Here is a 16,351-nt window from a genome sequence, read left to right as displayed (position 1 = left end):
AAAAAATAGCAAATGTTGGCAAGGATGATGAGCAGCTGGAACTTTCATATATTGCTGGTGGGACTATAAAATGGTACAACCACTCCGAAGAACTGGTTGGCAGTTTCTTTAAAAGTTAAACATATATCTATGAACTAGCTATTCCATTCCTAGGTATTAGCCCAAGACATGAAGACATATATCACAAAAAAGATTTGTACAAGAATATTCACAGCAGCCTTATTAATAATACCCTCAAATTGGAACCAACCCAGAGGTCTATTAACAAGAGAATGAACAAACAAATTGTAGGATATCATACAGTGGAATGCTAATCAGCAGTAAAAAGAAAGTATTGAAACATGCAACATGGGTAAATTTTTAAAAACATTTGTTGAGCAAAAGAAGATGGACACAAAAAATACATACTGTATGAATCAATATAAATGGTTTCCAAGAAAAGACAAAGCTAATCTACAGTGAGAGAGGTTAGAAAGTGACTGGCCTTGGGAGTGGATGGGGTGAGAGGACTGAATATAAAGGGGTACGAGGAAACTTTCTGAGGTGATGGAGTTATTTTCTATCTTGTTTTGGGTATTGGCAATTGTCAAAACTCAACAAACTGAATATTAGTATGTGTGCATTTTACTTAATGTAAATTATTCCTCAAGGAGAAGAAAAAATAGTATGTTCCAGAACATGTCTTTGAAAATGCTTTGCTGACCTTCCTAGAATGCCTTAGTTCTGTGTTCTTCATTTGGAAAATTCCTAATCAAGCCTCAAAAACCCATGTCAACAGCTTCTATGCTCTGTGCAACCTCTCCCAGAACAAGTTAGCTATCCTCCCACGTACCCAGGTTTCCACAGTGCGTGTTCTTAGAGTATTTCACACAGTGGATTTTAAGTATTTGTTTACTATTGGTTACCCCCAATAAGTAGGAGTAGGAGGTGGGATCAGGAAAGAAATTGGAATAACTCCATTAAATTTTCTTATGCCAGACTTACCGTAGTTTTTGTAGTTTACAGTTTGGGTGCCTTAGTTCTTGATAAAAAGTCTTCATTGCTAACTTATCAAGGTTGCTATGACACAGGTCCAATTCTCTCAACTGTTCATTTGTATGAAGCACAGAACAGAGATCTTGCCAATAATGAGTAATGCGACCAAAATCCCTTTGCCTAAATAATTGGAAAAAGAAAAGACCAGTCAATGTATTTCAGCCCAGGCAACTCTCAGAAGATGGTACAGGCTGAAAATAAGTGTACTTTGGAAATGGCGAGAACATCCAGTGCAGCTCTGGCTTGGCTGGGCACAGTCCACCGGGAAGCCTTTCTCTTGGCACTCCAGAGGTTTCATTTGCCCTGTAGCTCCCCCGCCCCCTCAATACACACAAAATAAATCACACAAAAACAATAAAAGCTAGAAAGAATTCACTTTGGAGGAAGAGACTCAGGAAGGACAAGAGACGAGTCTTCAAATACCTAAAGAGCCAATATCAAGAAGAAAAATAATATATGACCACAAGGAGTAAGATTAGGAATAGTGGGTAGACATTAGGGAACTGTGGTGTAGATTGAGAACCATAGGCCCTGAGCCCCAGGTCTATCACTTACCTGCTATGTTACTTTAAGCAAGTCACATCAGTTCCATGCGCCATGTTTTCTTTATGTATAAAGTGGAAACGCTGTCTCCCTTCACAGGGTTGGGAGGATTTAATAGTCAATTTTGGTGGGTATACAAAAGCACTTTGTAAATTTTAAAATGCTGTATATTTTAATTATCAGGCATATTATCAATGGACTCATTATAAACAAATAAAAGGTAATAATGAATGAAACAGAGGTTAGCCTAGTGATTATTAGCATAAATTCTAGAATGGAACGGTCCTGAGTCCCAACTCTGCCATTCGCTAAACTGGGTGATTCTGGCACTGTTACTAACCTATGTGAGTCTCAGCTTCTTCATCTTAAAAAATTGAGATATGAGTAACTATTTCTTAGGATTACTATGAAGATTCAGTAGGACAATCTATAGAAAATGCTCAGCAAATGTTTCACATTGTAAATGCTCCTAGCAATTGGTAGCTGATATTATCTATATTAAAATATATAAAAGTCTAGCTTGTTGCCTTATACATAATAGCTACTATAGGTGAGAAAAAAATATCTTTTTCTGTCTGCTCTCCTAGTTTCTCTGGCTGTGACCCTATAAATTAGACTGACAAAAGGCAGATTAACAAGAGAAAAGGATACAAATTTTATTAGCATGTGCATGATGGCTACATATGGGAGAAACTCAGTTATGAGTAACTCAAAGGAGTGGTTAGAATTTGGGGTCTATATACCTAAATTAGTAGGGGAAAGGCAAGAGAAGAAAGGGCACTTAGGGAAAAACAAGTGACTTTTTGGAAAGATAAATGGGCCCCTACAAGAACAGATGAGAGATATGAGAGTTTGTGACAATGTCTGTCTGGGTGTGGTGCTAATTTCTGTCTCCAAGAAGAGAAGATTAGAGTTGCTCCCAGGGAGGGGATTTATGAGAGTTGAGTTCTTTTGGGAGGCTCTGCTTTCAGGCAGATAAGAGGTTTCAGGAACTCAAATGCCTTCAGCTAAAAGTAGTTTTTATATAAAAGCTGCATATTTTGGAGTGGCATATCCTGATCCCCTTCACTACTCAAATATTAGTTTCCCCATACCTTACACTTAAATTGGAATTAGTAACATTGCAGAGTGATGGTCTACATCACTTGTGGTCTTAAATTTGAGAAAGCTAGGTCATAAATCATTCAAACATTACTATATACAAATACAATTGATAAGACAGAGAACAAGGGGCTGGCCCAGTGATGTAGTGGTTGAGTTCCCATGCTCTGCTTCAGCAGCCCAGGGTTTGCGAGTTTGGATCCTGGGTGCAGATCTACACACCACTCATCAAGCCATGCTGTGGCAGTGTACCATCTACAAAATAGAGGAAGATTGGCAATAGATTTTAGCTCAGGGCCAATCTTCCTCACCAAAAAAAAAGTGAACAAGACAGATAGAGATCCTGCACTTGTAAAGTTTACAACGTATAGTTATGTTGTAGAAGAGACTGAGATCACCTATACTGTCTCTCTTAAAATACTGGGTTCTCAGATCCTTTTTATTTTGTTTTAAAGATTGGCACCTGAACTAACAACTTGCCAATCTTTCTTTTTCTTTTTTCTCCCCAAATGCCCCCAGTAGATAGTTGTATACTTTTAGTTGTGGGTCCTTCTAGTTGTGGCATGTGGGACGCTGCCTCAACATGGCTTGATGAGCGGTGCCATGTCCATGCCCAGGATCTGAACCAGAGAAGCCCTGGGCCACCAAAGCGGAGCACACGAACTTAACCACTTGGCCATGGGGCTGGCCCCTCAGATTCTTTTTTTATTTTAGCAACAATGCCAACTTTACTGTTAGATAACACTAAAAGTAAGGGGAAGGTAGCATGAAGACTGGCAATGTAGTACCTAGAATGCCTTCCTCACATTTACCATTAGGCATAAAATACATTCTAATGCTGGGGTCAGCCTGGTGGCAAAGCAGTTAAGTTCATATGTTACACTTTGGTGGCCTGGGGTTCGCCGGTTCAGATCCCAGGTGCAGACCTATGTACTGCTTATCAAGCCATGCTGTGGCAGGTGTCCCACATATAAAGTAGAGGAAGATGGGCATGGATGGTAGCGCAGGGCCAATCTTTCTCAGGAATAAAAAAAAGGAGGATTTGCAGCAGATGTTAGTTCAGGGCTAATCTTCCTCAAAAAAATAAAAATAAAAAAATACATTCTAATGCCCTATTTCAATCATGTCTTCTATAAATAGAACTATGGAGTCAGAGTTAAGAACACTGACTGAAGGAGATTACTGTCCTTGGGGATTTGTGAGTAAAGGTCATGGCACCCCAGCCTACAATTCCTATTCCCACAGTTCAGAGAGAAATGAAATATATGTTCTTAAGAGGAATGCTTCTACAGTTTATGTAATAGCAATGAGACAGCTTGGGTAAAGTTGGAAAACCAAGGACTTATATAATCAGATGTGTGACCTCAGCCAAGTTATATACTTTCCTGGTATCTCAGTTTTTTTATAAGTAAAATGAAAATAATAGCATCCACCTAGGATTCTTGGGAGACTACATGAGTTGGGACTTAGAAGACTGTCAGGTGTATGTCAAGCAAATATTAGCTATTATTTGACGTGTGCTTGAATCAATAATTGTAAACTTACTTTCTAAGAGGACTTCTCTGAATCTTAGTTTTGTTAATCTTAAAAATAAATTGAGATATGGTTTTGACGAGCGTTAAACTGGATAACATGTTAAATATCCCATGTACTATACAGCTGTATCCCACATAGTAAGCCCTCAATTTTAGTTAAATCTGGAACTAATTCCATAGTTCATTTCTTCCCCCAGACTTAGATGGGTATTCAGAAAAGGCAACTTGAGGAAGGGGAGAGGGTAAAAATAATATGCATAAAATACTGAAGGTCCATTTATTCTTTCAAAACATTCATTCAGCACCTACTATTTCTTACTCACATCTGACTCTCTCTAGCTAGGTGTTAAAGGGCTGAGAACTTTTAGGCAAATGCTGACCTGTGTCTAGGCAACAGAGAAGCTGAGCTAGGTCAACAGAGTACAGTGGAACAGAGTCCAGAGAGATGACCTATGTACCTAAATTCAGCAAGAAATTTCTGGTCCCTAATCTCCCGGAGGGCCTTTTAAAAGTTAAATATACGTACTATAGCGGATGTAAGTTTGTGCCATGCCACATCCCTCCTTGAAGACTGAAACACTCATCCCTAGTTGTTGGAAGAGTTGACAGCTGAGAGCTTTCAGCCAAGTCCCTCTCTTGGGATTGCCCTCAGGCTAAGAGAGCCACTTCAGGCAAGTTTTTGCCCATTCCTCACCAGTAGCCGTGACTGGTCAGTAAGATGTTTCTGTGCCTGGCCTCCTTGCTTCAGGGTGGGACAACTCTGAAAGGTAATCCTGGCTCTAGGACCTCACCTAAACAACATCTTCCCTCCCTCTGAGAAAATCTGCTTCCTTCACTCCTTCACAGGGCACTTTCAGGGAATGACCTAGCACACTTACCAAGTTTCAGCTGAGTGGCTTGAGTTTAACATCTTCCTCTCAGATTCCACAGTCACAGACAGTTTAATGGTCTGTAAACTTTGGCAATGCTTGAGGCAGAATGAAGACACAAGCAAATGGATTTTCCCATGAATATTAATGACAACCTTTCGGAAATATCTCATTGCCTGGCTTATAAATCCTTCATCTTGAGTCTCATACAGATAGTGAAACAACTCCAGAAATCCTAGCTGTGATGGAAAACAGTCACTGTTTCCTAATATTTCCATCCACTGAAGTATCTTCCATTTTACCCCCAGTGACATTTTACAGTTAAAAGTGTCCTCGAGTTGTTTTACTAGACCTTCATTCAAAAGGCCAAACAAAAAGCATTTCATCTGCATCAGATGGGGGTCTTTATAACTGTTGCTTTCAAATAACAGCTTCACATCTTCAAAAGACTGAAAAAAAAGGTTCCTGGTTTCCATACTGTCTTTCAATATATAGAACATAGCTGCAAAAAACTCCTGAATATGTAGGTGGGTGAACACATAGCAGTTTTCATACTCTGTGTCCTTTTGAAGAATATTCACGTCCAGGAAAATTGTGACATCACATTTAGTTAATCCATGCTTTCTGAGATTTTCCCTGTAAAACACATATGTCATAGTCCATACTCCTTTGGCAGCTAAGTGGCACAGGCTCCTCAGTTGGGTTTGGTTGGGTAGACTAGGACAGCTTCCATCTGCTGGTGTGAACAAGCTAGAGATATAGCAGGTAAACAGAGCCGTGGTGGTTTTGCAGGTCAATGTGACACCCTTCTCCATTTGCTGCTCCAGACAAGTACAAATGACTCGGCACACTAGGGGGACTTTGCACAGGCTAAAAAGCATCTCACTATTTCTTAGTGAACCAAATACTTGCAAAGCCCACTTCTTGTCTTCAAAAAACTGGTAAATATACTCCTCTCTTGCATCCTCAGACATACCCAGTAGCTCTACAGAACGCTGACTCTTCAACAAAGGCTCTAGTTTCTTACATGCTGTGAGTCTCGTTGTCACCAGTAAGGATGACTCAGGGAGCATCACTTTCCTCAGCAAACTACTCATGAGGAAGGACACTGGGTGTACCTGGGTCCAGTCTTCACACAACGCAAACTCAGGTTCCTCAAAGGCGAAGTTCAGTTCATCAAAACTATCAATGATAAAAAGGAGACTACTGGGCTGGGACATAATTCTTTCAATGGGGCCTTCTGTGCTGGGCCAGTCCTTTGATATCATTTGAACAAAGCTTCTCTCTCTCAACTGGTTAATTTCTCTGGCATTGAGATAAAAAACATAGGCAAATCTCTGCTGATAGAGGTTGCCCTGTGCCCAATCTAACATTGCCTTTCTCACCAAGGTTGTTTTCCCAACGCCAGCAGCCCCCTGAAGCACCACCGTCTGTGGCTGTTCCCCGGTTTTGACATCCACATCAAACAAATGTTCCAACAGTTCTTGACCTTTCTGAGCAATTTCATGACAGAAATCTTTAGGTTCTCCAAGCAAACACTCCTTATCCCACATGATGCAGAATTTTTCCTTTATTCGACTTCTGTATTCTGTTCCATCACCTAAGTCAGTTGGAATGGAGCAGGAAAAACACAAAGAGACACATGATCAAAACAAATTCTATGATTTGCAATGTTAAGAATACTGGACTTGGAGTTAGGAACAATAAGTGATACAGGCCAAAATCAAAGTGCAGTTGGTTTAGGGGTAAGAAAAGAATGTAAATAAAGCAAAAATATTCCTGTAGATTTAAAACCTACATTAGAAACTGTGGAAAAACAGAACTGACAATGCAGAAAAATGAATTTATAAAAGAAAAATTTGATTTGTTCTAGAAATATTTTCTCTTCTGTGTACTTTTTCTCTACAGAGAAAAAAGATGATATATGTGGAGAATAGAGTCATCATTTAGATAAAAACAAAAAGAACACAGGTAACAATTAATAATAAGAGCCAGAGAAGATCTGAAGACAGATCTGAATCTACAGATCAAATTAATCCACTTTATACAGGTAAAACATTAATAGAAATGAACATTGAAGCATAGCCTGAAGACTATTTTAAAGAAAAAAATTCCCATGTCCAAGTATAATGAAAATACAGTTTCATCTTTACCTAGTTCAGTCTGATTTCTTCTTTAGATCTCAATTTAAACATCCTTATCTGAGAGAAGCCTTCTCTGAACCCCAACACTAGAATAGTTCTCCCAAATATTCTCAAAACAGTATATTTTTCATTCACAACACGTATCACAAGTTGTAATTACTTTAATTTTTAAAGCAAATAATTCTTTTCTTTGTTCTACTAGGGCATTCAGTACAAACATCTAACATAGTTCATATCCCACTAACTTAAGCTTAGTTCTCCCCCAGGAGACGGTATGGTATTAAAGGCAGGTACTCTTTCTCTTTATGGTATAATATATAGCACAGGGCAGCACTTAAAAGAAAATTGAGATTATAAGGATGATTTCTACTTTCTTCATTATACTTTTGTCTATCTTCCAAATTTTCTAACAGTAAATTTCTATGGATGTAGAACCCTGGTCTCCTAAATTTATGGCCCATTATACCACAAGAATAAACTCCCTTATATTGAATCAGAAATTAAGGTCAAAGTGGGAAGTTAGCTTCAGATCATTTCATACAATAAACAATATTTATTTATTAGTGCTTGGAATGAAGTGGGTTCTCAATTATTTCTTGAATGAAATAATGTAACATCTTAGAAAGCAGCATAGCTGAGTTAGGAATAAAGGTTTCTCACCTGGTCCAGTTTTCTTTCTACCGTAATTCCATTTATATAAACTGGAATTCAAGTACGTTGAATTTGAAAGAAAATAAGGGAATAGAAATGGTATTGAACTAAGACTGAAAGCCCTGGTTCTGGAAATTACATTTTATACGAACTAGCTGGTCACTACCCCTAGAACTCAATTACAGCATCGTTTCTAAAGGATGGGAATGGATGTGAGAAACCAAATAGTCCCTGCCAAGTCAAGGACTCTTTAGTCCATAAAACACAGACATGAATATACCTTTGTTCATTAGACTGTCAACTTTTGACTGGGCATTTCCAAAGATTGCTCTCTTGAGGCCCTGAATTAACATGGCCTTGATTCTGACTTTGGCCAGAGAGCCAGTGTTGTTGATTCTTTTTGAATGAAAGACAGGGAATAGGTAGGATATTAGAAGAAGTTATCAAGAATTGAACAAAGGTCCCCTGGGAGATAAAACTCCATCATGCTTCAAAAGCTCAAACTCTTCCCAAATCTGACAAAAAGTCCATCTACTCACCCAACACTGCCTCCTGATCACCTTGTGCCTCTCCGGCCCTGGCATCTTCTGGCCCCATACTCTGGGTGGTCCCTGCAAGAGGTTCCCACAGGATCATGAGATTTACCAAAAACAAGGAGAGCTTTGGTGATGGCCAGAACTATTCTCAGAGGTCCAATTCTATGACCATCTCGGTTTAAGAAAAGAGCCAACAGAGCCTCAGAATCCACCAACTTAGCTGAGGAAGAAGTGATGTGGTGTGAACAACACTGAAGTAGGAGGCCTCTGGCCATGCCCCCAACCCTGTAACTCTTGGGCAAGGGGTCTAGTCTAAGCCTAAGTTTCCTTGTCTGTACTGACCTAATGGGGATATGGTGAGGCTGAAAGGAAATAATGGATATACACTTAGTAGCTGTAAAGCCTTGTATATGAATAAGGAACTTAAGATGCCTATAATAAATATTCCATAACTGGGAATGACTAAAAATGCTGGCTTATATCCCTTAATAATTTTTTGTCCATTCCTCATATTTCAGCAAAGATTTTAAATGATATTGGAGAGTCCTTAAAATTTAGCCTGGCCTATGACTTTGTTTGTAGTTTAGGCAAAGGAACACTAGATGGGACAATTTGTATCGCTCAATTCCTTTTATCATTCTAATTAGTACAAGATGGGTGAATTACCCCCAATTAAGGAGCGAGGCTGAGTAATAGTACTCAGAACCCTCCTACCTCTTCACTGTTCCTCAAATGATCCAACAAGCTCCCAATGTACTTGACCACCACGGAGCTTGTGTCCCACAGAATGGTTTAATCCCCAAATCCCTTTCTTAGAATCATTCCAATGGGCTCCAGGAAGCACCTTCTTCTCCCTATCCCCAGATATGTCCCTAGCATCACTCACAGTTGATCTCTGCTTTTGCTCTCTCACACAGATCCTTCAGGTTCATCTTGCCAAAGATTTTGAGAGCCACATCCCAGGCCTGCTCTCCTGGATAATATCTGTTCATCAAGTTAGCCAGATCCTCCCGCTTGGCCTTCTTCACTTCAGCCCAGGGTATCTGGCAGTGCTCGGGTTCCATGGTCGCATTCCTCAGGAGTAACTTGAATTTATTTAATTCCTCTTTGTTTAGCTCCTCCAAATACAATAGCAGGCCAAAATCAGGAAAGAAGGAAGAAGACAATGAATCTGTCATCTTGTCCACAGATCAATAGTCAGGCTTCAGTGGGGGAAAATAATCAAAAGAATGTTGAATAAATGGGACCTATGGAAAAGTAAGATTAGAAAATGAAATAGCTATAAAAAATATAGATTAATTCAACAAACGTGTGTTGAAGCCCAATTTATTAGGCTCAGTACTGACCTAGTGTCCTCTGTAATCTATCTTTTCTATCTTTTTCTATCATAAAAGCATTCCTCTAATAAAGACCACTGTGTATTTCTTCCACCCTCCCAAGAGTTACTCCTAGTCCCACCACTTATGAGCTGTAAGAAATAAAGAAAGGCAATTCATCTTTCTGAACCTCAGTTTGCTCTTCTGCAAAGTGAAGATATCAGAACCAACCTCCGAGGATGGTGGTAAGGATTGAATGAGGTAGAGTTCATAGATCACCTGGGACAGAACAGGTTCCTACTAAGTGTTGGCAACTTTCCTCATCCCTTCTCTCTCCCACCAACACTCAACATATATCTCAGCCTATAAAATGTTATTATTGTACCCTCACCAATAACCATTACTCTTGAAGCACATGCAATTGGCATATGCCTCCATTTACCTCTTCTTGTCATGTCATCTCTGTCACAAATCCATATGCAGTCACTGAAAGTCTGCATTCCTAACTCACAAGCTCCTTTCGCATCCACTCCCCAACACACATTATTCTAGATGAGTTTAAAATTAAAGCCCATCCAAAACAGCATTCTCTCACATCTTTGACCTTAACTCCCATGACCTTATTTCACTCCCATGTTTCACTCTGATGTCCTCAATCCAGACTTCATCAGCAACGACTACCCAAACTCTTAAACTGCAAAGTCCCATAACCCATTCTCTACTAATACCTTCCAGCTAATTGAGCAGTTTCGTGCCCTCAATCCCTTTGTGACAGTTCTTCAAGTTTTATCAAATCCCAGTCTTTGAGCCTTGTGTTTTCCTCTTATTTATCAGCCATCTTAACAGCCTTATTTAATTTATTATTCAGCATGGGTACTCCAGTTAATCACTTAAACCGTTTCTTCAAGTTCCTCATTTCCTCTTCAGTGATTTGCTTCAAGAGACAGAGCTAGTAAGTGGTACAGCTGAAACTCGACCTAGATCTTTCTCTAAACCCTCCCCCTTCTAATCTCCCATAATGCCTCCCCCCATTCCTGCCAATGGGATTGGAAAAGATAGATGGGGGAAATAAAAATGTACCAAAGGGAGATTTCACTTCTCAAACAGAAAGTGAATTATCTCAAAATTACATAGTAAATCAGGACTTTTTATCCTACAGCAATTGGTGAGCTATCAGCTGTTTTAGGGTTTTTTGTTTTAACTGCACTGCAGAATTATTCTAGACTACAGATTAGAATGTGACCAAAACAGATTCCATAGTAATTTTTTAAAAAGAAGCAAAAAGGAGTAAATTTGAGGAAACTTCAAAGGAACAGTGAAATTTCCCCAGGACATCCAGACTATGGTAGGTGAGGGAAAATGAGGTGTAGGACACAACACCCTCAACTTTTCACCTAGAAATGTACAGATATCACTCTGTGGGGGCCAATCTTTTTTCTCCTCTTTCCTGTAACAAAGAAAGGGGGCTCTCTCCCCTTCTCTATTGTTCATCCCTCCACCTGTGATCTGAATCACATGAGTACCCAGTTGTTAAAGGACTTAATCCATTAGTGATCTCTCTTCTCTATCTTCAACCCCTCCCTGTTCTCTAAGTCCCTCTTTAACACTTAAACACACCCAAATCTACTATAGTCTTTTACAAATGTTCCCTTAACTCCACGTCCCCTTCATCTTCACAGTCAAACCTCTTCAGAGTCTTCTCTCCTTTACATGCTATACCTCCTCAATCCTCTGCAATCTAACTTTTGCCACCACACTTCTGCTGAGATAACTCATACCAATTACCACCCTGTTGCAAAACCCAATAGGTATTTTTGGATTCAATTTTCTATCAGTAAGCAGGAAAATAACAGTATCTACCTCTGCGAAGATCAGAAGCTAATGCATGCACCTAACTTACAGAGTGCCATATGTATAATTGCTATTGTAACAATAACTTAATTCTTGATATTCTCTCTCTTCTTGGCTCTCATAATCCTATACTTTCTTCATTTTCCTCTTGCCTTTCTGGGTGTCCCTTTGAGCCAAGACCTATATGGTTCTCAATCCTATTGGGTCTCTACTACATGAGGGCTATAGTTCTGACAGAAAGACTCTGGTATCCTTCCCAAAAGTTTTATGCTGTTCTTTGAAGAAACTGTTCTTTGTTTTGTGGTCTTCCTTTGTTCACATTTTTGGGAAGGAAAAAACAGACGTCTGTTGTTGCTCCTCTTACGTGAAGGCATTCATAAATTCCAAAATGTTCTAAACTAAAATGGGAACCTGTGGTTGGAGAAGATTCATTTCAATTTTCAAATTTATTTATGTGAACTTTTGCCACTTATAATAATTAGAGCACACGTGTTCAAAATAAATTTTTCATTCAGCACATGTTAATAATAGCCATATTTGTTGAGGATCTACGGTGTATAGGTTCTTTATGAAAATTTTCTCTAGTCTTAAAAATACTCCTGAAAATTTAGTCTTATCCACATTTTATAGATATGAGGACTTGGAAATTAAGAAACTTGCCGGGGTTACACAGTTGATAAGTAGCCTATCAGACTACAAAGCTGATTCTCTTCCTACTAGGTACCACTGCCTTTCAATTTCACTCCATTTTTCGAGTCACAGTTAAATGAAACCTGTGTGGCCACGTTCCACGATACCTGATCCTGTGCTGAACACTGGGCTATGGGAAGAGGAAGACCTCTAAATATATAATGGCAATCTTCTGAGCTATGGCAGTTCTAGGAGAACACAAAGGAAGGAGGGATTCTTTTCTATAGAGGGTAGAGATGAGAAAGTCTTGGGGAAGTGACATTGTATCTAGGAAACAAGATATTCCCACCCTTTTCCGATACTCCTGCCTGATTTCCTTTCTTGATGGGTCTAATGGAACCTCCTATAGCAGTTATTTGCCAGATAATTCTTTATTTGGGGCACATTGTATGGGCAGTGTATGATGTTTAGTAGCTTTCCTGGCCTCTACCCACTAGATGCCATTGGAACCCTCCTCCATCTCCCACAGTTGTGACAAACAAAATGTCTCCAGACTTTGTCAAATGTCCCAGGGCAGCAAATTGCCTGCAGTTGAAACCACTTCCAAAGCCATACCCTCTACTGCTGAGTGTACAACTCATCAGTCCTTCTCTATGATATGACCATAACGAAGAAATCAAAGAAACAGACTACATAACTCAGAGAAAGACATTCCCATGAGATTCAAATATATAATAGAAGAAATACTGTAATTGGGAAGGGAAGCACTCAGTGCAGAGTATTAGGACAACTTGTAAACCATTCAGACAAAAAGTAATTAGTATTCTCACAGAATAAATCTCAGATACAGTAAATCAGTAAATCGTTAATACTTCAAACCAGAGGGGAGAAACAGCAGAGACTATTTATCACACTTTAGGAGAGGAGGGACTTACCAGTTTGGGCACATTAAGGGAAATGACCAAAAATCAGGATGAATATTAGGAGATATATTGTTAACTATGTTGAAATTAAAACCTCTTCTCCATAAGAATTCAAACACAAAACGAAACCAAAAACAGCAAAAATGTTTATAGGAAACTTGACAAATAAATAGTTGAAGTGTAAATTAGTAAAATCACTTTAGAACTGTCGGCCTTAACTACTAAAATTGGAGATACGCACCCAGATCCACATTTGGTTTCTAATACCATTCTCCCATAAGAGGAGTCAGGGCTCTATGGTGAAGTGGCTGATTCTAGGACTAGGGCTGGGAATATACAAGATGAGCCTAAGCTTCTTGCAGTGCTAGAAAGTAAGGAAAAGAAAAGGAAAGAGTACTTCAAAAAGACACAAAAGCCAACCTGAAAGAGCTCCCAAATGGCCAAAATAAATAATGCAGTATTGGATTACAACCCAAAGTATAAAGCAAATATCCATGAGTCTATACTGATATAGATAAATGAATGAATAAATTAATAAATGAGGGGAAAGAGACAAATCTTTATCGTAGAATAACTCCAAATACTTTACGTAGATATTCCCTTCTCCAGGAGGTGGGTCTTAGCCCCAACCCACCCCCACCCATTTGTTAGTGATTGGGGCTTAGTGATCTGTTAAGTGGAGAACCTGACAAACACTGCCTCAGCCTGGTGTTCAAGGTTATCATCATCAGTCATGTCATTGTTGATAGGATGTACCTTTGATAGCATGTGATGAGAGTGGCATATGACCACCGTGATATTCCTCCCCAACACCCATAATTCCAGTTTAACCAAGAGGAAAACATCAGACAAACCCAAAATGATAGGCTACAAAATACCTGACCAGTACTTCTCAAAACTGTCAAAGTCATCAAAAACAAAGAAAGACTGAGAAACTTTCACAGACCAGAGGAGACTAAGGAGTCAAGATGACTAAGTGTAATATGGTATTCTGAAAAGGGTCCAAGAATAGAAAAGAACTAGGAAAAAACTACTGAAACCTAAGCTAAGTGTCACTTAATTAACAGTCTTAATTGCCTTAGTCGTGACAAGTATACTAAGGTAACTCAAGACGTTAAAAATAGGGGAAATTGGGTAAGGGGTATAAGACAATTCTTTTTCTGTAAATCTAAAACTATTCTAAAATAAAATAGTTATTTTTTAATTGGAGATATGCATACCCTACGGCCTAACAATCATATTCTTCAGAATCAACCCAACAGGGATGTGTGTGCAGGTATACCAAGAGACACACAAGAATAGCCACAGCAGCAATCTTGTAATTCCTAAGCACTGGAAAAGATCCAAGAGTCCACCTACAGTAGAACCAACAAATAAATTGTGGTAAATTCATACAATGAAATCCTATACAGTAATGAAAATACATGATCTGCAACTATACGCTACTAGGGTGAATCTCACAAACATAATCAGTGAAAGAAGCCAAACCTCAAAAGATTATGTATCGTATAATTCCATTCATAAAAAGATCAAAAATAAAAAAATAAACCATATATTGTTTATGGATGCATGTATAAAAAATGGGGTAGGGGTAAGGAAGTAACTACCATAAAAGTGAGTTCGTGTTACCTCTGCAGGCAGGGAGGATTTATGATCAGGGAGGTGCCCCTGGGGCTCTTGGGCACTGGTAATGTTCTATTCCTTGACCTGGTGATGGTTTACATGGACGATCACTTGGTTATCATTCACTAAGCTGCACAGTTATGTTTAATGCACTCTCCTATATGAATTATAGTTCACACTAAAATATAGTTTTTAAAAGGTTCATATCACCAGAAAGACATAATACAAATTAGAAAAGCACTAAAAGCAAATTATTGCTAATAATCTATCCATAGAGGGAAAAAAAGGTAAACGGCTAACAAGTATTTCAGAAAATGTTCAAACTTAAGCATATAGATAAACTAACACAAACCAGGTGATATCACTTCACAATTATCAAAATGGCAAAAATAAGCTTTAAAAAACAATATCACATGACGATGAGCACATAATGGAGTAGCTATTGTTAGTATAAATGTTAATTGCTACACTCTTGGAAAGCTGCATGTCCACAACTATGAAGAACTTGAAAACCATGCATGACTTTTCAACCAGTAACCTCTCTCTGGGAAATTACTCAATGGAAAGAATCCCAAGCACAGAAAAGAAAGTTTTGTGCACACAGGTGTTTATTTCAAGTAGTAAATAATTGCCAAACTAAAACTCAATTATGATTAATGAAATAAACGCATAAAAATATGGCACAGTCTTTAAAATGACCTCTTCACGCAGCAATATGCAACACGTGCAGGGTTAAAAGTAGAGTAAGAATATGAGGATTGGTACTAAAGAATTAAAACAAAACCTCTACATAAAAAAGACAAAGAAAATATACCAAAATATTGACCTTCGTCGTGTTTTGGGTTTACGACAATTTGTGACAACTTTCTTTAATCAAAACACATTCCTTAAATAAATGGAGCACAGGAAGGGAATATTCTCGGACTGAAGGACGAACACCTGCTCTCGGGCAGGGAGGAGAGAGGCGTGCTGGAATTCCCTAGGATTGGTGAAAGTGGGGATAATCATACCACTTGACCTCAAGCGAGTTAGGAAGCAGGCACTGCACTCGAGCTAAAAGCCACACTAGGTCTCCACCGAAAGTGGACTACTTACCCACGTGCGCACCGCAGCCTGGGCTCCCCGCCTCCCCAAGAGACCGCGGACTCGCCTCGCACCGGGAGTGACCGCTCCCGCGGATCTTCGCCCGCGCCCGCTAGCGGACCAAGTTCTTCTCCCTGGGAGTCCTGGCAGCTCCTCCTCTTGGGCCTCGGCCCGGGGTCTGCATCCCCTTTTTTGTCTTCCACTAAGAATGTGGGCGCTGGAAAGACTCTCAGGGTATCTAATCCTATTTTAGCGGGGGCAAAACACCCCCAGAGAAGAGGAGGATCATTCCATACCTTGAGTCACAGCGGACGTCGGTTGCGAAGGTTAAATCCCAGCGCCGAAAGCGAGGAAACGAAGAGGGAAAGGAAAAGGTGAAAGGAACAGCTCAACAGGTACCTGCTGTTTGATGTGAAAGGGGAACTTACCCTTTTTCCTTTCACGACTAATCTTCCTCCTCCGCTGCGAGCCCAGCAAACGCGCGCGAAGAGAGCTGCGTGGGCCGCCGGGT

The 16,351-nt window shown here is 39.5% G+C and overlaps 1 protein-coding gene across 4 annotated transcripts in view; it reads right to left on the bottom strand.

The window, feature by feature from the left end:
• Nucleotides 1-16,351, bottom strand: part of NLRP14 (NLR family pyrin domain containing 14) — a 37,422-nt gene extending 21,071 nt beyond the window's left edge. Inside the window, exons 1-5 of one of the 4 annotated variants that reach the window (XM_014741622.3) lie at nt 16,269-16,351; nt 9,301-9,661; nt 8,418-8,489; nt 5,093-6,683; nt 985-1,155 (exon numbers count right to left, since the gene is read on the bottom strand). In XM_014741622.3, the coding sequence (XP_014597108.1) occupies nt 985-1,155; nt 5,093-6,683; nt 8,418-8,489; nt 9,301-9,592 (2,126 nt within the window). In that variant the 5' untranslated portion in view covers nt 9,593-9,661; nt 16,269-16,351. Of the gene's footprint in view, nt 1-984; nt 1,156-5,092; nt 6,684-8,417; nt 8,490-9,300; nt 9,662-15,852 lie in introns of those variants that run through there. The other 3 variants (XM_070274606.1, XM_070274605.1, XM_023645947.2) reach the window with 3 other exon arrangements.

Source organism: Equus caballus, chromosome 7, assembly GCF_041296265.1.
Source record: "Equus caballus isolate H_3958 breed thoroughbred chromosome 7, TB-T2T, whole genome shotgun sequence".
NCBI classification, from domain to species: Eukaryota; Metazoa; Chordata; class Mammalia; order Perissodactyla; family Equidae; genus Equus; species Equus caballus.
The sequence above is the reverse complement of the archived record's forward strand: the minus strand, read 5'-3'. Positions and strand labels throughout refer to the sequence as shown.